This window comes from Neofelis nebulosa, chromosome 12 (assembly GCF_028018385.1).
Source record: "Neofelis nebulosa isolate mNeoNeb1 chromosome 12, mNeoNeb1.pri, whole genome shotgun sequence".
Classification (NCBI taxonomy): domain Eukaryota; kingdom Metazoa; phylum Chordata; class Mammalia; order Carnivora; family Felidae; genus Neofelis; species Neofelis nebulosa.
Genome location: NC_080793.1, coordinates 7579666 through 7602332, shown reverse-complemented (window position 1 = coordinate 7602332; position 22667 = coordinate 7579666). Strand labels below are relative to the sequence as shown.

General features: G+C 53.1%; 2 protein-coding genes across 10 annotated transcripts in view; one reads left to right on the top strand and one right to left on the bottom strand.

Moving 5' to 3' along the window:
* Positions 1–480, top strand: part of SPTAN1 (spectrin alpha, non-erythrocytic 1) — a 58861-nt gene extending 58381 nt beyond the window's left edge. For all 9 annotated transcript variants that reach the window (XM_058693906.1, XM_058693905.1, XM_058693901.1 and 6 more), the window contains one exon: positions 15–480. In XM_058693906.1, coding sequence (XP_058549889.1) covers positions 15–140 — 126 coding nt within the window. In that variant the 3' untranslated portion in view covers positions 141–480. The remainder of the gene's footprint in view (positions 1–14) is intronic.
* Positions 211–21337, bottom strand: DYNC2I2 (dynein 2 intermediate chain 2). Its single transcript, XM_058693908.1, is given in 10 exon segments — positions 211–824; positions 1025–1182; positions 1465–1697; positions 1900–2067; positions 2577–2686; positions 3319–3466; positions 3468–3477; positions 3993–4102; positions 8804–9052; positions 21145–21337. Coding segments are annotated over 10 exon segments (1611 nt in total). The 5' UTR covers positions 21331–21337; the 3' UTR covers positions 211–585.
* Between the last annotated feature and the right edge of the window lie 1330 nt (positions 21338–22667).

The window sequence follows — 22667 nt, the reverse complement described above, 5'->3', positions numbered from 1 at the left end:
CCCTTCCCCTCCAGAACCTGACTCGGGAACAAGCCGACTACTGCGTCTCCCACATGAAGCCCTACGTGGATGGCAAGGGCCGCGAACTCCCCACCGCCTTCGACTACGTGGAGTTCACCCGCTCGCTCTTCGTGAACTGATCCCGCTCCTCGCTCCGCCCGGCCCACGCTGCCCGCCCTGCCGTTGCCTTGCTGCATGACACCTCCTCTCTGTGCTCTTAAAATATTCCAGTGTTACTTTCCAATGTGAGCTTAAGTCCGCTTAGCCTGGGAGAAGACTTAGTAGAAAATGGTGCTTCGATAAACCGCTTCCGGTCAAATCGCACTTGCCCCGTTGCCGTGGGGACCCAGATTCCCTTCGCGAAGCCCGCTGCCCCATTCCGACTCGGCAATCTTGGCGGCGGGCCAGATCCCCTCTTGTTCTCTCCCCTCCCTTTTGTTTTCATGTGAAAGACAAATAAATGACTTGACTCCCCCAGAAGCTCGTGTTGTCTTCATTCGGCCTCTGTTGGAACTCCAGAGCTCAGCTCAGGTGCAGCTTGCTCCTGCCCCCAACCCCCCACCCCCACCCCCACCCCGGTTGTCCTCAGGTGGCCACCTCTGCTGCCAGCTGCTCCAGGTCCTCTGTCTCCCGGGGTCCTTGTTCGGTGAACTCGGTGCTCAGCTGCCACACCTTTACAGTGCCCTTGGCGTCACCGGCAGCCAGGAGCTGAGTCTGCTGGCAATTAAACTCAAGACAGTAGACCGGGCTATCATCCTGGGTTTGCCTGATTGAAACTGTGGGTTTCTGGGAGCTTTTCTGTAGATCAAACAGCTGCACATCACCTGCAGGGAGAGAGAATCATGGGACAAGAGGCCCAGAACAGTGGCCTGTGCACCCAGGAAGAGAAACTCATGGCACGAGAGAAGTCCACCTGGTTTAGCCCTCCTTCCCCCACCTGCTGCCTCTCCCCAGCTCAGAATTCCAAGTACGTGCTGGGCCCGTATCACTTAAATGGATCTGAGCCTATCGTCCTATTTCCTACCTTCCCCAGAAGCAGCCGCAAACACCAAGGGGCGCACTGGGGACCAGCGCACGGCAAACAGGTACTTGTGGGACAGCTGCAGGGAGGCCAGGGGCTGGGCCTGCAACATGGAGTACAGGTGGATGTGGCCGTCGGTCCCCGCACTCAGGAAGAGATTCCTGGACAGGATGAAGGGCAGAGAGCCAGGCAAGGGGATGAGTACCGAGTGTCCTGCCCAACTCCCCCTGGGCTGTCACGTTCCTGAAAAGTCTCCATGGACCCCCAAACTGGGAATCCCCTTAGGGAGAGAAGGGCCAATGCCCAGGAGCCAACCACCCGAGCGCCGGGTAGGAGGGCTCAAATAGCGAAGACCTGGGCCCAGGCCAGACCACAGGCCCTGTAGGCCGCTCTATGGGGCTTCCTCACCCTCCCTGTGCCAGGTGCTCTGTGGCCTCCTCTACCTGTGGAAGGGGGAACAGCTCACAGAGTAGATGGGACCACCATGGGGAGAGAAGGTGAACCGTGCTGGGGCCCGCAAGGGCACAGAGCTAGGCATCCGCGTGAGGGCGGCCTCTTCTGCTGCCAGGGAACACTTGAGCGGGAAGCCACCTTCCGTGCCCAGAACAAAAAGGCTGGGGTCAAAGCCGGAGAAAGCCACCGCCGTAGCACCCACCTCGGTCTCCCCCCGGGGAGGCTGTGGAGAAATGAATGGCAGGGCAGGCAGAGCCAAGGGAATCTGGTCAGAGTCCCACAAGAGCCGAGTCACGCGAGTGGGAGCCACGTGACCTCAGTTGCTAGCACCGCTGCCCGTGCCGCCTGCCGCCACCCCCAAGGCCCACTTGCGGGGGTCCTACGGTGGGCGGGCGGGCAGGGGCGGCAGCTGGGGCCCCACGTACCTTCTTTAGCTTGGTGTTCCTCGGGAGCTGCTGCACGACCAGGGCGAAGCCCTCCGTGAGCTGCAGCTGGCCCACCCCGCCCCCCTGCCAGAGCAGCACTTTCCCGTCCGTGGCCACACTCAGCACCTGGAAGCGGTGGCTGTGCCGGGGCTCAGGTAGCCAAAGCACCTGGGACAACAGGGTACGGGACCAAGGTCAAGAAAGAGCTGCTTGCTCCCCGGGGTGCCCCCATTTCCCAGCAAGACCGGCGGTCACCCTCATCCCCCAACTACCCCTTCTCTTGCGGGAAAACCAAAGGGGGAATTCTGGGGGAGGCCCGGAACCGCCTCACACACCTGGGGGCAGACCCGAGGGTTCCGAGGTCCCTCCCTGAGACACCAGGATAGCTGGGAGCCCCACATGGCCACTTGGAAGTTGGGGGAGCTGGGAGTGGCCCAGGGCCTGGGCGTGGCAGGGGGGGCGGGTGTGACTTCTGCCCCGGGGGGGCTAAGAATGCCGAAGGCAAGGCCGAAGGCCGCTGTCCCTAACTGCCAACTCCTTGGTGACCTGCTGTGGCTGTGCGAGCAGGCCCCCTCTCTTCCGTTTCACCTCAAGGAGCAGGCCAGCGACAGCAGCACTCAGTTCAGGGAGAAGGGGAAGGTGCCTCCCCGCCCCCCACCGCAGCCCACTGCTCTGACCTGGTACACAGGGTCGGTGTGCGTGTCGTCCGTCAGGCCCGTGCGCCACAGCAGCGGGTCCTCGGGATGGCTCACGTCCCACACCAGCACCTCACCACTGTACAACCCGCCTGCGGAACCAAGCGCGCCCGGACAAGAGCTGACTCACACGCAACAACCCGGTGGCCCAACCGAGCACCAGCCCCGCCCGCCCAGGGAGCAAGGACGGGGAGCCACTTCCCCAGAGTCGCCGGGGGGGGGGGGGGGGGGGGGGGGGGGGGGGGGGGGGCGGGGAGGAAAAGTCCTGCCTTCCCCCCACTCTGGCCTGCTGTGCCCCCACCCACCCCACTGCCAGGCTGATCTCCAGGCCCGGCACCCTGCCGTGCCCTCCGGCACAACCCCTTTCCCAACACGTGTGGCTCCTGTCACCACCCACGGCTCCCTGAGGGTGCCCCTGTCGCCCTGCCTCGAGTCCTGACCAGGCTGCACCCTTGCATGGCCCACACCCCATCAAGACTCAGCAAGGACCTGCCAACGCCCCCACCACCTCCTCCCCCTCCCCTTCTTCCTCGCCCCCCCCCCCCCCCGCCTTTCCTCCCCATCCTCCTCCTCTATGCTCCACAACTGGCACGGCATCCTCACCTGAGCCCAGGGCTCTGCTCCCCAAGCAGACCTGCCCCAGCCGTGCCTGGGGGGCCGAGGGCCCAGTGGAGAGCTCCCCTGTGGGCACCCTGCACAGGGTGGGGAGCAGAAGACGGCTCACCTGCGACATGGGACGGCTGCGTGGGGTGGAAGGCCAGGCACATGACGGCGCTGGGCACCTCCACCACTGCTGACGGCTGCTGGGGGTTCAGGCCTCGCCTGTCCAGGTTCCAGGTACACACGAAGGACTTCAGTGTGCTCCAGTCCCCCGTCGTCCAACCTGCACAGGGACATGCCTGAGCCGGCTCTGCCCCGAGGCCAGGATCTCGCCCCCACCCTGCTCCTAGCACCAGACCCGCCACCCACCCACCGCCCCCAGATCAGCCTGCGTCCCCGTCACACCCAGACCGTACTGGGTGCTGTAGTGGCACAGGTTCCTCCATGGCACAGTGGCAGGACCTTCTCTAGAAAAGGGTTCCCGAGAACCAAGATGGGTCCACACGATAGCAGGGTTGGGGAACTGTGGCCCATCAGGAAACGGCTCACGGAGAAGAGGGGGCAGGCCCAGGGCGCACTGCCCTATGCTGACAGGTGGGCACCAGGACTGTGGGCTCTAAGCCCCTCCCTCTGCTGCTCTTTCCAGCCAACCTGGTGCCTAGGCAGCCTCGAGAATAAAAAGACTCCCAGAATGGCCAAGCTCCAGGCCAACCTTCACCACACAGACAGGGAGAAAGAGGCTTAAACCAGAGTCTGAGGACCTCCCATTGCCCCACAGCCACCCCTGCTGCCACTCACCGGCCATAGGCACAGGCCACCACGGAGCCGGTGCTGTTCCAGGAGACACTGGTCACATGCAGACCCTGCCCCTGGGCTGGGGGGTAGCCCAGGGTGTGCAGACACGTGACCTGCAAGAGTCAAACCATCCCTAGCCCTGAGCCACAGAGCCCCCCAAAAGGCAGCCTTGTAGCCACCTAAAAACCACTACTACAAGCTTGGACCTCCAAAGCCACCCAGGTCCGCTGCCCGGTCCTGGAGGGAAATGTAGAGCCTTCATCCCAACACCACCCCAAACAGGATACTTCCAGAAACCCAGAAGAAAGGATCTTACGAACCGAGACAGATGCCAGGTTCTGGCTCAGAGTAAGACCCTGTTCTATACACAGTTTCAAAAGCTCTGGCTTCTGGAACTGGATGGTGCTCTATGTGCCACTAGACTATGCACCTGGAAATGGTTACAGTTTGGGGCGCCCGGGTGGCTCAGTCGGTTCAGCGTCCGACTTCAGCTCAGGTCATGATCGCGCGGTCCGTGAGTCTGAGCCCCACGTCGGGCTCTGGGCTGCCCCTCCCTGGCTTGCACACTCTGCCTCTCTCTCAAAAACAAATAAACATTAAAGCAATTTTTTTAATGGTTACAATTTTATGACTATTCTACCACATTAAATAAAAAACCATTTTTTTTTAAACCTCTGGCAGCTTCCCTCTCAGCCCATAGCAGCCTGGCACACCAAATGAAAAGGCTGGCAGTGCTGGCCACGGTGAGCGATCAGCCCAAGGTTTCTGGGAGGGGATGTGCCACACAGATCAAAACGTCTGCGAAAAGCTGCATACTCCGTGACCTTATGACTCCATATAAAGAAACTACCCGATGGAAAGAATCTAAAACGTGTAAAAAGCTGTACGGTGGGAACCCTCACACACTGCTAGCAAGGACGGAGAATGGCAAGGCCACGGTGGGGAGACAGTCTGGTGGGTCTTCAAAAGCTAAAACATAGAGGCACCACACAACCCAGCAATTCTGCCCCTAGGTACACGCCCAAGAGAACTGAGCACACACGTTTACCGGGGCGCCCTGCTGGCTCTGTCCCTGGAGCATGCGACTCTGGATCTCAGGGTCGTGAGTTCAAGCTCCACGCTGGGCACAGAGATTGCTTAAAAATTTTTTAAAGATTAAAAAAAAGCTGTCCAGTGTGGTAGGAGGTGAAGGGAACTCAAGAAAACCTTTTGTGCGGGGTGCCTGGGTGGCTCAGCCGGTTGGGCATCTGACTTCGGCTCAGGTGATAATCTTGTAATTTGTTGAGTTCGGACCCGCGCCAGGCTCTGTGCTGACAGCTTGGAGCCTGCAGCCTGCTTTGGATTCTGCATCTCCCTCTCTCTCTGCCCTTCCCCTACTCATGCTATGTATCTCTCCCTCTCTCTCTCAAGGATAAATAAACATTAGGAAAAATAGAAAGAAAGAAAGAAAGAAAGAAAGAAAGAAAGAAAGAAAGAAAGAAAGAAAGAAAGAAAGAAAGAAAGAAAGAAAGGAAGGAAGGAAGGAAGGAAGGAAGGAAGGAAGGAAGGAAGGAAGGAAGGAAGGAAGGAAGGAAGGAAGGAAGGAAGGAAGGAGGGAGGAGGAAAGGAAAGGAAAGGAAAGGTTTCTTGATCTGGGTTCTGGCTCCATAGAAATGTTTTACTTTGGAAAGCCACAGGCCTGGACACTTGTGGTTTGTGCACTTTTTTATGCCATGTTCAACTAAAGTGTACATCAGAAAGGCACCACAGACATTAAGTTATTTGTCACAACACTACGTATACCTGCAACCCACTACTTACACCCAGCGCACTTTAAAATCTGAAGACAAACCTACAATGTGGGAGAAGCAGGGGGACCAAGGGACTTCTCTACACCTTCACTGTGGCGGACACGTGTTGGCCAAGACTCAGAATGGCATGGCCACGCCTGGGTGGCTCAGTCAGTGAAGCGTCTGACTTCGGCTCAGGCCACGACCTCACAGTTCGTGAGTTCGAGCCTCGCATCAGGATCTCTGCTGTCAGCACGGAGCCTGCTTCAGATCCTCTGCCTCCCTCTCTCTCTGCCCCTCCCTTCCTGTTTGTTTTCTCCTCCCCCCTCCTCAAATAAACATTAAAAAAAGAAAAAAGAAAAAAAAGACTCAGACCGGCACAAAGGGTGAACTGCCTGCACAGAGAACACACCTGGATAAACTCGGCTCAAAAAAATAAAGTGTATGGATGAAACATTAGGTGGTGTTTTATTTTTATTTATTTTCATTTTTTCGAGAGAGAGCGTGTGCAAGCAAAACAGGGACAAAGGGAGAGGGAGAGAGAGAATCTTGAGCAGGCTCCATGCTCAGTGCAGAGCCTAATGTGGGGCTCAATCTCATGACCATGAGATCAATAGTCAGAAATCAATAGTCAGATGCTCAACCAACTGAGCCACCCAGGCTCCAAGTAGGTGTTTCAAAAGGACACGTGTGAAGTCTCCATAGCAACCTGACAACACAGAACAGGCTTTGCTCCCGACCAGAAAAGACCCCAAGACTGGCCACAGTGACTCACAGCTGTCAACACACGTGTGAAACAAGAGGCAGGAAACAACAGAACCAGGAGGTCAGCGGTTCCAGTGGGAGACCCTGGGTGGTCTCTTCCTTATCTCCAATTTCTAAGCTTTCCACAAGGTTGTCCCACTGATTTTAGAATTCTGACATTATGGTTTCTCATTAAGAGCAGCATCCCAGCCCTTCCAGAGCTACTACAGCAGTGCCAAGGACAATGATGAAATGTCAAGGCCAACACCTTGACAGAAGTAGAGAGAAAAACCCCAAGACAGTAATTCCATCATGAGGGAATCAACAAAGAACTGATGCAAAACAAGAAGTGGGAGGACAGACTCGCTGTCGATGTGATATAACAGCAAAGTGCTAACGCCCTCCTCTGCCCAATGCTCTCGCACCGCTAACATGCGGGGCTGCCCAGGGCCAGCTCACCAGGCTGCCACTCAAAGGGGGCAGGCTGATCTCCCGCCCACCCTCCCGTTTCTGGAGGATACCTCTCTAGAAGTGAAGCTGGGCGTCCACCCATAGGGGACTCAGATAAAGGACGACGTGTCCGTGCAGTGGGACCCAGTGTAGCCGCTGGGACGCCTACAGCACCTTTGTAGGAACTGACATGGAAAGCTCGAAGTGAGAAAGGTCATCAGGAAAACGTACAGTGCTTTCCACTTGTTTAAAATGTTCTCAGTGACAACACTAGTCATGATGCTTGTGTTAGTGTAACACAGAGAAGACTCTAAAGGCGTGTGGGCATGGGAACAAAGTGTCCCCTCCCACTGTCTACATGGTATATGTTCTGTATTTCTATACTGCCTGGACTTGTTATAATGAACATACATTGCTTCTGTAGTCAGAAAACAGATATTTTGGCACCTGGGTGGCTGAATCCGTTAATAAGGGTCCGAGTTCAGCTAAGGTCACGATCTCACGGTTTGTGAGATCGAGCCCCGCGTCGGGCTCTGTGCTGACAGCTCGGGGCCTTGAGCCTGCTTTGGATTCTGTCTCCATCTCTCTCTGTCCCTCTCCTGCTCATGGTCTGTCTCTCTCTCGCTCTCTCTCTCAAATATAAATAAACATTAAAAAAAAATTTTTAAAGGAAAAAAACGTATTTTTTTAAAGGGGGAGAAAGTAACACACACTTGGACCAAGTTAATCCATAGAAATGTGGGAACGTGCTAATAATAAAGAACAAAAGCTTAACCTCTGTAAAATTGGGTGGTGGGGCGGTGGGGACGGGGAGGCACGAGCAATGGCAAGGAGAGACAACAAGCTGGGCTCTTCCTCTTCCCTGAGCCCTTCTTGTGCCCGGCTTATAAGGAGTCAGTGACTGCCCACTGCGGTGTGGCCTCGGCAACTGCATTTCAGAGTGATTTTGAGGACTTCCCTCAAACTGATTTTCCCATGCCTTCCAGTGACTTGGTGGGAAGAGGGCAGAGGAGGGGGAGGGGCTAGAACAGGGCTATGACCTCTGAATACATAGTTACTCATCTGTTTCTACAGGAAGAAAGCACTGTGTACAAAAAAAAAGTTTGGCTCAGAACTCCAAGGCTCCCCAGTCGAGGGCCCGCGGCCGTGAGCGAGCAGCCTGTCCACAGGGGAGGCTGAGGCCCAGCACGGAGCAAAAGCCAAGAGCCCCCCATTCGTCTCAAAGCCTAGCCTGCCTGTGCGGCCGGACACCTACGTGTACAGGGTCACTCTGAGCTGAGCCTCGGAGGCACTGAAGTCACTAGAGCATGGCAGTGAAACCAGACAGACCAGGGCTCAAATCCCAGCTTGGCCCGTTACAGCTGGGTGACCGTGGACAAGTCAGTTAGCCTCTCTGGGCCTTGTCTATAAAACAGAGATCATCCAAGTACCGCCTCATGCAGCTGTGCTGAGGAGTGAATGAGATGGCACAGAGAGCCCTCACCACATGGTGCCAGGGGAGACAGCCGAGCAGTGGAGAAAGTCTGGTCCAGAGTCAGACTCCCCACGTTCAAGCCTTGCCTCTACTGCTGACTAGCTCCATGTGATCCCAGAAAAATCCTTTCAACTCAGGAGCCTCCCCATCCCCAGCTGTAAATGGAGGTAACCACAAACTACTTCTTGACAGCAGGGAAGGCTCGATGACTTACTCTCATAAAACTCGGCTCAGCACCTGGCAAAAAGTAAGACCTCCATGAACGCAGTTACTATTATTGCTATTAACAGCATCTGGCCTAAGAGGACTTCCAACGGGGGCGGGCGAGGCTCAAGCTGGGGCAGAGGAGGAGGGCGTCCCAGGCTGCAGTTCCCTACCGTTGGCTGCTGCTCCGTCCAGTTCACCTCGAAGCCGTCAAAAGCGTGGCTCTGCCAGTTCTTATTCAGCTCTCGGATAACCATGGCCTCCACCCTCCGAAGAAAGGCTGCCAGCCCGGGGCTGTCGTGCTGGGCCACAGACCGAGCGCTGACCGGTGCAGGGACCTCGGTCTGCACCTCAGCATCCGCATGCTTCCGGGTCTGGACAGACGCTTCAGCAGTGGCAATGCTCGCCGTCTGGCAACTTTTCTGCAGAAAATCAAAACCCAGTGGTCACCAGTCAGAGGTCAGTGGTCACCAGTCAACCCAGGTCACTAGTGACCGCCTGCCTGGGCACTCTGTTCCCCCTACCAAACAGCACCCCTCCTGCGCTGCTGCTTACCCTCGGGCCAATGGGCCTCTGGTCATCCTGCCTGCCCCAGTCTGCCTCTTTGCTCTTGTAACTGGCCCATCTTTCAAAGGAGGAGCCCGATCTGTGCGCTATGGGTGAAGATGATCCCTCAACCCTCCTATGTGCACTGGGCCACAGTGAGTGGTTCAGGGGTGGTCAACATGATCCAGTAAGAGCCTGACCCAGGACTTTCGGTGACACTAGGACACCATTTGGAGGGGATGCTGGAGTGTCGCTTCTCTTTTTTTTCCCCAGGAGTGCCCTTTGGAAGATCCCGACAGCAATGAGAATCCTGTAATATTGCAGCCAGCACAGGGAAGCATCGCAGACCTGGCCACCAGCATCTCCCTCCCTTCGCAGGCCCCTTCCAAGGTGCCCCCAAGATCAAAGGAAGCAGGTGAGTCTGTGATGAGCTAGTTGGTAGAAAGAAGGCAGGCTTCTCCCCAGCTGCCTCTTTTCTCCACCCTGCCCTCTGTCTCCAATTCCTTGTCCCCTCTTTAGCTGGCCACAGGGATAGACATCAGACCAGGGAAGGAACTACCAGCCTCCCTTTCTTATGGACAGACCCATCATTTATCAAATGAGGGGGCCTAGCAGATCGTCATCTGCGAGAGGCTCTGCTCACACAGCCCCTCACCAGGCACCTGAACGTGCGGGGCAATGGCGAGGCCCGGAACCTCTGTGCACCTCCCCCACCTGGCTCAGGCTTGCAGGGGCAGGGCTGTGCACTAGGCCAGTGCCAGTAAGCCTAAAGGAAGGGAGCAGGCCCCACAAAGGGGCAGCTCTTCCTAGTACATGAAACACCTGTCCCCACGCTCCCCATCACATTCCACTAAATTGTCTTTTCTTATCCGCCTCCCATTAAATAGAGTTCCTCCAGCATCAGAACCCTGTCTGATCTCTATACCCAGCACTTTGCACGTATTTGGCACACGGCACAAGCCCATTTAGACAAGATATATGTACATATATTTTTATATATCTCCACTACACTGTATGTATTATGTTGTATACACACATAGACTATATATATCACACATATACTATTTACATATATTTCCTTTACACCACACACACACACACACACACACACACACACATTATTTACTGAGTGTCCACTTGCCAGGCACTGTCTGGGTACTATGGATACAGCAGAAAACAAAATGTGCAAAATCCCTGTGCCCGAGAAGCTTCCACGGGGGTTGGGGGTACACGAACAAGAAAATACCCACCACTACCTATGGTGCCAAGTGCAGCAGATGTGTGGGAGAGAAGGGAACAGCCAGGGAGGTCTCTGGGGAAATGGCACTTGAGCTGAGGTGTGAAGGACAAAGGGAGAGCTGCAGGAGAGGGTCCTGGACAGAGATGGGAGGGGGAGGCCAGAGCAAAACCTTACAGTAGAAAACGTTCCGTGCTCAGAGACTGGACAGCAGGTGGCGTGCCTGGCCACAGTGGGTAAGGAGGGTGGCCCGAGCACAAGGGCAAGGCCAGGAGGTGTCTGAGAGCCACAAGGTGTAGCCTGAGTGGGTTGTAAGCAGGGCCATGCCTTTTTGGCTGCTCGGGAAGAAGCGAGGAGCAGAGGACAGGTTTGACAACCAGTGGAATGCGATGGCAAATTCTGGGAAAAGAGAACACAGAAGAAGTTCTCCTGGGCCTCGTTCAGACCAAGATGCCTCCCATCCACATCGAGGTGTTGAGGATTCCCGAGAGCGGTCGCAAGGCATGAGGCTCTGGAGAACATCCGACAGAGACATGACTTGAAACCACAGCACTGGAGGGGTCCACCAAGGGAGTGTGCACACTGAGGAATTCGTGGATGGGCATGAGGATCAGAAAGCATACAGGTTTGGGGTGCCTCAGTTGGTTAAACATCTGACTTCAGCTCAGGTCATGATCTCACGGTTCATGGGTTGGAGCCTCGTGTCGGGCTCTGTGCTGACAGCTCGGAGCCTGGAGGCTGCTTCGGATTCTGTGTCTCCCTCGCTCTCTGCCCCTCCTCTGCTCGTGCTCTGACTCTCTGTCTCACAAAAATAAATAAAATGTAAAAAGAAGAAGAAAAGAAAGAAAGAAGAGAGAAAGAAAGAAAGAAAGAAAGAAAGAAAGAAAGAAAGAAAGAAAGAAAGAAAGAAAGAAAGAAAGAAAGAAGAAAGAAAGTAAAGAAAGTACACAGCCTGAGCCAAAATTCTAAGAGACTGGGTGAAAATCAAGCTTCCAGAAGCCACAATGACGGCAAGAGTGTTAGTTACTAAGTGCTAACTCAGGCACTGTCCCAAAAGTTTTACCCATATCTTATTCATCCTCACAACCACCCTATGAAGAAACTCCTATTTTTGCATTACTAACATGGACACTAAGGCACAAAGAAGTAATTCACCCAAGATCACAGGGCAAAGAGGTGATCACGGTAGGCCTTGAATTCAGGCAGTCTGACCTGTGACACGAAACTGTCCCTCAGCCATGGTGTTCTCACCCAGTCTAACATCCTGGACACTCATCACATCAGATAAACTCAGAAAAAGTTTCTAAAAGAATGTTACCCCAATGACTTAATCTAAGACAAAAATGTCCACAAGATAGCAAGCTGTTATCTTTCCATCTACTTCCATTAATATTTCTTTGCTGGGGCGCCTGGGTGGCTCAGTCGGTTAAGCGTCCGACTTCAGCTCAGGTCACGATCTCGCGGTCCGTGAGTTCGAGCCCCGCGTCAGGCTCTGGGCTGATGGCTCAGAGCCTGGAGCCTGCTTCTGATTCTGTGTCTCCCTCTCTCTGCCCCTCCCCCACTCATGCTCTGTCTCTCTCTCTCTCAAAAATAAATAAACATTAAAATTTTTTCTTAAATATTTCTTTGCTGCTTGCTTATTCAGACAAAAGACAAATGTCAAAACACTAGGGAAAATTCACAGAGGAAAAAAAAAAACTTAAAACCAATGACACGCTGCACCCACAATTTTTTCTGTGAATTGGTAGGAAACTACTATCATTATTCTCTTTTCACTCTGGGACAACTAAGTAGTTTCCATAGTTCAAGATCTGATTATCTGGCCCGACCCTGATCCGTCCCATACATCCCATCCCATCTGGAGATGAAGCCCCAAAGCCTCCAGAAGGGAAGGGCTTGCCCAAGGATACCCTGTGTAGACTGGTACCTTCTGTACCAGGCAGAGTGTGGCTGGACTGAGGCTCCCATAACAAGCCCTCTGAGACATCAGAGAAGTCAGGGAAGAATGAGATCCTTGCTTTCTGGGCCTCAGCAAGGTCAGGAAGAGGGGTGTTAAGGATGCTGGGCTCCCACACCTCAGAGGCAGAGGCACTACAGGAGGGACTGGGACCAGACTTTAATTACACCGGGAGGTGTGGCCAAGGGAAACAGAAAAATTCCCAAACCAAGATCACCAGTCACCATGCTCTGGAGTCTGAAGTCCCAGTGACCTCCAGCAGAGAGGAAGGCAGTGAGATTCAGGGACCAGAACCCAGTGTGGGAGCCCAGCTCTCCTGCCCCCAGGAGAGCCTGCAGACACCCAGAATGTCAGGACTCCTACCCAAGCCACCAAATGTGTCCCAATACCAGGACTGTAGCTTCTGACTAGATGAGAAGTGGACGCGAACCTAGGCTGGGCCAATCAAGCTCTCTCAGGGAAATTCACAACAGAGACAAAGATTTAACAAGATGGCATATGCCTAGAACGGAAACCTGGAAACGTTGCCCCAACAATTAGCCAGGGCCACAACCAGGAGACAAGCAGAGACAGGCCTCGGGGGATACATGTAACATCAGAGTTGAAAGGTGGGGGACCCCCAAGTTTCCTAGATTCCTCAGGACCAGCTGCACCTTCAGAGGCCCAGGAGACATCCCGGCATCCTGAAGAGAAGTGCTTGACAGGAGCTGGTTTGGGCTGGTTTCTGTCACTTGCTATCAGAGTCCTACACTGACCCCTAGGAAGGCTCCCTGACTCCCAGGCCAATACCCCTCAACGCCTCACTTCTGAAATAATGGGTCTCTAGCTGGCATCTAGGACTGGCCGATCAATTTCAGGAACACTGGTGATGACAGAGGAAACGGCCCCACTGGGTCAGGTGATCAGCCACCACCCCAGGCCCCGAGGGGTGTGCTGAGAGAATACTGGCTCTGCCTTGCATTCAGGTTCAGGCTGAGATTGACCAATGTCAGGTTAACTGTGCTCATGTGTGACTCAGTCATTCAGAAACCAGCCAGCCAGAAAAATGTATTCAGGGGGTATCACTATGAGGCATGAGTACTTCAAAGTCATGAGTAGAACAGTCACTTTCTTACTAAAAATATACATTCTAGGGGCACCTGGGTGGCTCAGTCGGTTAAGTGTCTGACTCTTGATTTCAGGTCAGGTGATGATCTCACAGTGTGTGGGATCAAGCCCCACATCAGGCTCCACTCTGACAGTATGGAGCCTGCTTGGGACTCTCTCTCCCTCTCTTTCACCTCTCAAAATAAATAAACTTAAATAAGTAAATAAATACACACATACATATATACATACATACATAACATACACACACTCTAGGGGTGCCTGGCTGACAGTGCAGAGCCTGCTTAGGATTCTCTCTTTCCGTCTCTCAAAATAAATAAATAAAACTCTTAAAAAGAAATACATTCTAGGGGCGCCAAACTGGCTCAGTCAGTAGAGCATGTGACTCTTGATCTTGGGGTCATGAGTTCAAGCCCCATGTTGGGTACAGAGATTATTTAATTTTATACATTCTAGATCTCCTCGACTCTACAATGCATTGTTTATAAAACATTCCAATTGTTTAATAATAGCTCTTCAGGGGAAAACGAGATTAAATACACGGGCCATCTGTGAGACACACCGATTTTTAAGATGTGTCCTATGACTGAGGAACATCGCCATCCAGAGAGGAGGCGTCTTTGAAGGTCTGAGATGATGTGCAAAGGGAGGCCAAGCCCCCATCGGTCCCTTGGGTACCAACCACTACCAGCCAATAGAAGCGGCACACGGCATCTCATTTCATCAACCAGCACGTCTGACTCGCGTGCAAAAGGACCTCAAAGACATTCTAGACCTGACTTCTCAACGGGCAGGCCCCAGAGTCCCTCAGAAGCTTGCTAAAACACAAGCTGCCTCCTCCAGCAGGGGGGCCGAGAGTGTGCTTTGTGAACAAGCCCCCAGATGATGCTGAGGCTGCAGGTGCAGAGGGCTGTTACTCAGACCCCACCCGTGGGTCTCACCCATCTGTATGCTTCCCAGGGCCACAGCCCAGGGTCCATCACCTCTTGCCCCCCCCCCCCCCAGCGCAGACCGTGCTCTCACACCCCCCCCCCACTTCTACCTCTGTCACTCTGGGAGCTGAAGCTTCACCTGGGGTGGGGTGACATATGGTTCATCCCGGAGGCTGAGGGATGCTGTTAAGCCCACCTGAAGGACGCTGCCGGGCAGGTGGGGTGCGTGTGGCCTGTCGCCGTCACCTTGCCACATCCAGCGGGCCCACTTCTGATCCTCCTCCCCAGAATTTCCCTTGTCCTCAGGTGGCCGGCACCCCCAAGGCCTCCCCCCACTTCCACCTCCTTCCCCATCAAGTCCTGCACACACACCTGATGAGAACACAGGTGTGATGGGAGCAGGGAGGACTCCGGCCTGAGCCAGCGTCTCTGGGCCCACACTGCAAACCCCATGAGCGAGCACCACAATTTGATGCAGGTGTGAGGCACAATTCACAGCTAATGAGCAGACAAGGTGAGACAGGAATGTCTTAGATGCAAAGTTGAGCTGAGTGGGTTTCCTTTTTTTTTAATTCATTTACTTTTGAGAGAGACAGAAACACAGTGTGAGTAGGGGAGGGACAGAGCGAGAGGGAGACAGAGAATCAGAAGCAGGCTCCAGACTCCGAGCCGTCAGCACAGAGCCCGATGCGGGGCTCGAACTCATGAACCGTGAGATCGTGACCTGAGCCGAAGTTGGACGCTTAACGGACTGAGCCCCCCAGGCACCTCCGGCTGAGTGGGTTTCGTGGTGGGATACAGGGACAACTGTGTCACCAGAGGCCTCTGAGAACGTAGAGTAACGGAACAATCTCCAGTTCATGTGAACTTGCCTCTTAGTATATCGGGGCAACAAACAGCTACTCAGAGAAGAGCGTGGAGCCAAGAGCCAACCAAGAGGACAATCGCAGACGTTTCCATGGAAGTTGGGAGATGCGTTAGGCTACACAACCTCGGAGCCGCAATTACTGCCGACTACCTTGGTGTCGTCTTGGTCTTTCAGTGTGCTCTCATGCCCCTTGAAAAAAAAATCTAGTATGGAAACTGTGTAGCAAACCCAAAGGTAGAGAACCACGGATTTAATTCTCCTTGAAAATTTGTAACAGGCCAGACCCAGGTTCAAAACAAACGCCCTCCAGCAGGGGGTGACATTGGCTACAGAAGCCACCAAGGCGAAGAGGCAGCCTGGGAAGAAGGAAGAGCCCGTGGGCAGGCAGCTAGTTGAACTCCAAGCAGGGGAGGAGAGTTGCAGCCTATGTGGGATGTCAGCACACAAGAAGATTATTCAACCCAGTATTTCCTGGGTGCCTCCGGGAGGTGCAAAAGTACACAAGACCCACTCCCTGCCTTCTGGGAGCTCGCAGTCCCAGAGACACAGACCTGAATGTCCAAAATGCATTCCATGGATGAAAAAGTTCCAGAACCAGATAGTGGTGATGGTTCCACATGGTGAATGTACTGGACACCACTCAATTGTACACTTAAAATTTTCTATTTTTTCTAATGTCTAGGGAAATTTCTATTATATGTACCTTTTTTAAAAAAGTTTTCTGGGGCGCCTGGGTGGCGCAGTCGGTTAAGCGTCCGACTTCAGCCAGGTCACGATCTCGCGGTCCGTGAGTTCGAGCCCCGCGTCAGGCTCTGGGCCGATGGCTCGGAGCCTGGAGCCTGTTTCCGATTCTGTGTCTCCCTCTCTCTCTGCCCCTCCCCCGGTCATGCTCTGTCTCTCTCTGTCCCAAAAATAAATAAAAAGCGTTGGAAAAAAAAAAAATTTAAAAAAATAAATAAAAAAAAAAGTTTTCTATATTTATGTGTTTCTGAGACAGAGAGAGACAGAGCATGAGTGGGGGAGGGGCAGAGAGCGAGGGAGACACAGAATCGGAAGCAGGCTCCAGGCCCTGAGCCGTGGGCACAGAGCCCGACGCGGGGCTCGAACCCACAAACCGCGAGATCATGACCTGAGCCGAAGTCGGACGCTCAACCGACTGAGCCACCCAGGTTCCCCCCTTTTTTTAATTTTTTTTTTTTAACAAACTTTTTTTTTAATTTTTTAAATGTTTTTTTAAATTTATTTTTGATACAGAGACAGAGTGTGAGCGGGGGAGGGTCAGAGAGGCGGGGAGACACAGAGTCCGAAGCAGGCTCCAGGCTCTGAGCCATCAGCACAGAGCCCGACGCGGGGCTCAAACTCATGAACTGCAAGATCATAACCTGAGCCCAAGTCGGACGCTCAACTGACTGAGCCAGTCAGGCGCCGCTCTATTATATGTATCTTTTAAAAAAATTTTTTATGTTTATTTATTTCTGAGACAGAGAGTGAGCACGAGTGGGGGAGGGGCAGAGAGAGAGGGAGACACAGAATCCGAAGCAGGCTCCAGGCTCTGAGCCATCAGCACAGAGCCCAACGCGGGGCTCGAACTCACAGACTGTGAGATCATGACCCGAGCCGGAGTCAATTGCTCAACCGATTGAGCCACCCGGGCGCCCCTCTGTTATATGTATCTTTCCACAATTTTTTGTTTTAAGTAATCCCTACACCCAACACGGAGCTCAAACTCACGACCCCGAGATCAAAAGTCACATGCTCTAGGGGCGCCTGGGTGGCGCAGTCGGTTAAGCGTCCGACTTCAGCCAGGTCACGATCTCGCGGTCCGTGAGTTCGAGCCCCGCGTCAGGCTCTGGGCTGATGGCTCGGAGCCTGGAGCCTGTTTCCGATTCTGTGTCTCCCTCTCTCTCTGCCCCTCCACCGTTCATGCTCTGTCTCTCTCTGTCCCAAAAATAAATAAAAAACGTTGAAAAAAAAAAAAATTAAAAAAAAAAAAAGTCACATGCTCTACCAACTGAGCCAGTCAGGCTCTCCACCACAATTTTTAAAAAATGAAAAAAAAAACAAACACAGCCCACATTTTCCTAGGATCAGCATTGGGCTGGCTTCAGAAAGGTAATGCTGCTGCTGGAAAGGAGGATGCATTCAATTGGTGGTCTCAAATTTTGCTACCTATCAGCACGACCTGGGGAGCTTTAATAAAACCAGATTCTCAAGTCACAACACATACCAATTTAGCCAGAACCGCTGGGAGGCAGACATCCATATTTTTCAGGAGTCTCCAGGACATTCCAGTGTCAACCATCTGGTTTGAGAAACCGCAGATGAGCAAGGAGGGATGATCAGGCACCCTCTATCTCAGGCAGCGGGACTGGTCCCTGACACTCCTCTGCCATCCAAGCAGCCCTAGGCTTTCAAACTGTTTTCTTATCCACAATTTCATTTAACCCCTCACAAGGGGGTGCCTGGGTGGCTCAGGTTCAGTTGGTTGATCCATCCATCCCCTCAGGAAGTAGTCTAACAAGGACCCATTTTGCAGAAGAAGAGATCATGTGACTGGCCCAAAGCCCTAAAGAGGGTGTGCACCCCGGTCTTGAACCAAAGTCCAGGACCCTATCCCTCTGTAAACAGATTGGAATATGACAAGAAAAGCCAGGTCAGGCCAAAGACCATTAATATTATTAAAAAAAAAAAAAAAAGGGGGGGGGGCGGGGGGTGCCTAGCTGGCTCAGTTGGTAGAGTATGAGGCTCCTGATCTCGGGGTTGTGACTTCAAGCTCCATGTTGGGTGTAAAGATTACTTTAAAAATAAAATCTGGAAAAAAAAAAAAAAAATTAAAAAAGAAAAAAAAATCCATCAATGGAACATGGAGGTACATTACAATATTGCACCACTACATGGGCCAAAAACCACTGTCCAACTTTTCAAAAAAAACTTTTTAAAAAATTAAGAAACTGGGGCGCCTGGCTGGCTCAGTCGGTTGAGCGTCCAACTTCAGCTCAGGTCACGATCTCGCGGTCCGTGAGTTCGAGCCCCGCGTTGGGCTCTGGGCTGATGGCTTAGAGCCCGGAGCCTGCTTCCGATTCTGTGTCTCCCTCTCTCTGTGCCCCTCCCCTGTTCATGCTCTGTCTCTCTCTGTCTCAAAAATAAATAAATGTTAAAAAAATTAAGAAACTGTATTTAAAAATTAGGTAAAACACTAATCGCAGGACTTATTGATAAGAAAAAAAAATGTAAACTGCCTAACAACTCATCAAAAGAGCCTGGTTAAATAAAATGAAGTTACAAAAAAAAATTTTTTTAAACATGGACATTTGTTCAGGATGTATTAAGTGAAAAAACTGGGTCTATGAAATGTTGTGCACAGTGTGATTCCGTTGTTATTTAAAAAATGGGGCAGGGGCGCCTGGGTGGCTCAGTCTGTTCAGTATCCGACATCAGGTCATGACCTCGCGGTCCATGGGTTCCAGCCCCGCATCCGGCTCTGTGCTGACGGCTCAGAGCCTGGAGCCTGCTTCGGATTCTGTGTCTCCCTGTCTCTCTGCCCCTCTCCTGCTCACGCTCTGTCTCTCTCAAAAATAAATAAACATTTAAAAAAATTTTTTTATTTAATTTTTTTTTTAAACATTTTATTTATTTTTGAGACAGGGAGATAGAGCATGAACAGGGGAGGGTCAGAGAGAGGGAGACACGGAATCCGAAATAGGCTCCAGGCTCCGAGCTGTCAGCACAGAGCCCGACGGGGGGCTCGAACTCACGGACCGCGAGATCATGACCTGAGCCGAAGTCGGCCGCTTAACCGACTGAGCCACCCAGGCGCCCCTTAAAAATTTTTTTTTTAAATCGGGCAAAACAGACAAAGCAGGTACAAGTCGAATGGCCGGGGAATGGGGTGATTTTTATTTCCATTTTTTTTTTTTTTCATATCCAGATTTTTTCTAAATTTTGGACACACAACTTTTATAAAGAGAAAAAACTATTTTGGAAAAAGCCATTTACCTTCTTCTGACCCTTGCAAAATTCTTTTTTTTTTTTAATTTTTTTTTTAATGTTTTTTATTTATTTTTGGGACAGACAGAGACAGAGCATGAACGGGGGAGGGGCAGAGAGAGAGGGAGACACAGAATCGGAAACAGGCTCCAGGCTCCGAGCCATCAGCCCAGAGCCTGACGCGGGGCTCGAACTCACGGACCGCGAGATCGTGACCTGGCTGAAGTCGGACGCTTAACCGACTGCGCCACCTAGGCGCCCCTGACCCTTGCAAAATTCTTACAACTCAACAAAAAAATCTGCTTCAGCAAGACAGGGGATGCTAGTTCAAGGGAACCACCCTCACAGATGGAAGCTTACACCTCCAGTGTTAGAATTAGTTCTGGGGCGCCTGGGTGGCGCAGTCGGTTGGGCGTCCGACTTCAGCCAGGTCACGATCTCGCGGTCCGTGAGTTCGAGCCCCGCGTCAGGCTCTGGGCTGATGGCTCGGAGCCTGGAGCCTGCTTCCGATTCTGTGTCTCCCTCTATCTCTGACCCTCCCCTGTTCATGCTCTGTCTCTCTCTGTCCCAAAAATAAATAAAAAACGTTGAAAAAAAATTAAAAAAAAAAAAAAAAAAAAGACGGATTCAGTGGTTCCCAGCCTAAAGTCTTCTAAAATCTGACTCTTCAGCAAGCAAGAGCTGTGTGATAAAGATGGAGATCAACTAAAATATCCACTTCGCTTTTCACCAGAACCATTTCTGTGCAGCCTGGTTAAGTGGGGAGTGCTTTCCAGGCAGATCAAATCCAGGCTTGAGACCCGCAGGCAAGACTACTGGCCTGAGGCAAGAAACCGGTCTTCCAGAGTTAGACTTCATTGGAAAACTCCCTAGTGTCGGGGAGGACCTGATGCGGTCACTCGCGCAGCAAGCTAAGCCTCGGTTCCCTCTTCTGGTAAATGTGCGGCACCCTACAACGCCCCCCCCCCCAATACCCATTTTCACCGAGGGGACGCCAACATCCCTACAATGATCTGCAAGGCACTATCTGACCTGCCTCGGCTTACCCTCTCTGACCTCAACCGGGACCACTCCCCCTTGTCTCATTCCTCGCCAGCTCTGCCACCTCCTCAAAACACAAGATCTGCTCCGACACCAACCCCAGGGCCTTTGCACTTGCAGTTTGCGCTGTCTGGCGGTTCTACCTCAGGTATCCACTTGGCTCACTCACTCCTCCCGGTCTTCGCTCAATTGTCGCCTTCTCAGTGAGGCCCACCCACCCTCTCGCTCTCCAAACCAGTCCTTCTGATCCCGCACCCTTCTTTTACTTTTGTCCATGATGGCACTACTCGCCCTCTGACACACAACAAAATTTAATTGCATAAGTTGCCTACGGTCGGTGCCCTGCAAACGGCCCCAGGTCAGCTCCAGGAGGGACTTCATTCACTGACGGGTCCCCAGCGCCAGAACGGCTCTTGGCACACAGCAGGCCCTCAAAGTCCGCACAAAGACCCCTCCGGAGAAGACCTGGCACCCGGGAGCCCTGCCTCCTCAAAAAGCCTCGTTTTGTGTGCTTTTCATTAAACCACTGGAAAACCGGCGTGTCTCGACCTTAAATGCACTTCCTTCTTCTTTTTAAAGGAAAGTTAGTTTGAAACGCCTGAAAACTGCGGTTCACACAAAATCCTTCAAAACATGGGGTCTTCAGATGTTATTAAGGAAAACCCCTTTGGTTGCCGGGCCTGGGGGGAGACTGGCACGAGAATGCCACAAGGGCGGGCCTCCGTGGCTTAAAATACAAAAATAAAACGGGGGGACCCCAGAACCTGGCCCGGAGGCCGCGCGCGGACGGACCCTCGCCCTCCCTCCCGCGTCGCCGCGAGTCGGGCCCGCGCCCTCACCGTCTCCCGGCGGATGCCCTGGACGCCCCTCCACTGAGAAGGCACAGACGCCACGCCCAGGGTCTCGTCCTGCAGCGGCCCCGGCCGCCCCGGCCCCCCGGCGCTCGCAGCCCCGCCTGTCGCCAGCGCCTCAGCTCCCGCGCTTCCCGCCCGGCGGAACGGCCCGGGCTGCGCGCGGGTTACCATGGAGATAGCGCCGCCCTGTCGCGCCTGCGCACTGCAACATGACCCTCGCCCCTGCGCCTCCAGAGCGGAAGCCTGGGGAGGTGAGGCCATCGGCACCATTTTTTAATGGGTCAGACAGCCACCTCCGAGACCTGAGAGAACGAGATAAATTATTCTTTTTGGCCAGTGTGTGACAAACCCGGCCAGTTTTGGATACTCCATCCCCAGGAGGGGCACGCCTGAGCATGTGCGGGTACCCCTGGCCCGGGAGGAAAGTGCGGAAGTGGGGCACCGTGCCAGGCTCAAAGATGGCGCAGAGCGGCCGGGCGCAGAGGCGAAGACTGGAGGCTGCGACCAGAGTGCGCGGATGAGTTGTTGGGCCTGGGAGTGCCCAGCGGAAAAGTTGGGCGCTCCCAGCAGATCCCGCTCCAGATTGCGGCCACTTCGAGGCCTGGTGCTCACTCTCTGCTCCGTAGTTTCTGCCTCGATAGAATGGTGATTTAAAATATCCATATGCGGATCGGGAGTTTGGTTGGATCATTGGAAGGCCCAAATGAGGTCGAATACAGAAGACGGCTTGTCACATCGAAATTAAAGACCCAAGTAACTACCAGTTACTGAGTGTGTGTCGTGAGTCGGTCGGGCAGAGTCCAGAGATTTATGTATATTGAACTTATTAAATGCTCAAAACAACTCTATGAAGAAGCAACTGCTCTAAGTCCCATGAGGGTGCCAGTGGTTTGAGAAGTAACTGCGCCTCTCATCCAATAAAGCCCACAACACGTCTGCACAAGCCCCCGCAGATTGCTGCTTGGCCACAAAGCCCGCTTCTGGGCTTCTTGGCGGGTATCCTCCCGCCAGGTCCTCTGCGCTGCCTTCTTTCTATCCATGAACTCTTCAGGGATGCACCAACTCTGCACCCCCCCTCACACAACTGAGTCCTCATTTAGGACCCTGTTCCAGCCAAGGCCATAAAGACCGATTAGATTAACAGCACTGGGGGCGGGGGGCGGGGATGGAATACAATAGAAATTTCTTCCAGAAAGAACCAGACAAAATTCCCCTTATGAGGCCCTCTTAACGCTAAAGAATGTACACATGTCACCGAAGATTCCAAAAACCACACTCAAAAAGAAGCTCAAGGCTGTGGGAGTCAAGAGGCCTAGATTTGAACACTGTTTGAATAGTGCTGTGTCCTCTTTAGTAGACTTGGTAATTCTCTGGGCCTCGGTTTCCCAGCTGTAAAATGAGGCTAGTAAGACTGGACCTCTTTCCCTGACCAAGGGAAATATTTCAAGAAGAGCAGAGTCGTCCACAGTATTAAATTCCCCAAACAGGTCAATGAGGATAAGGCCAGA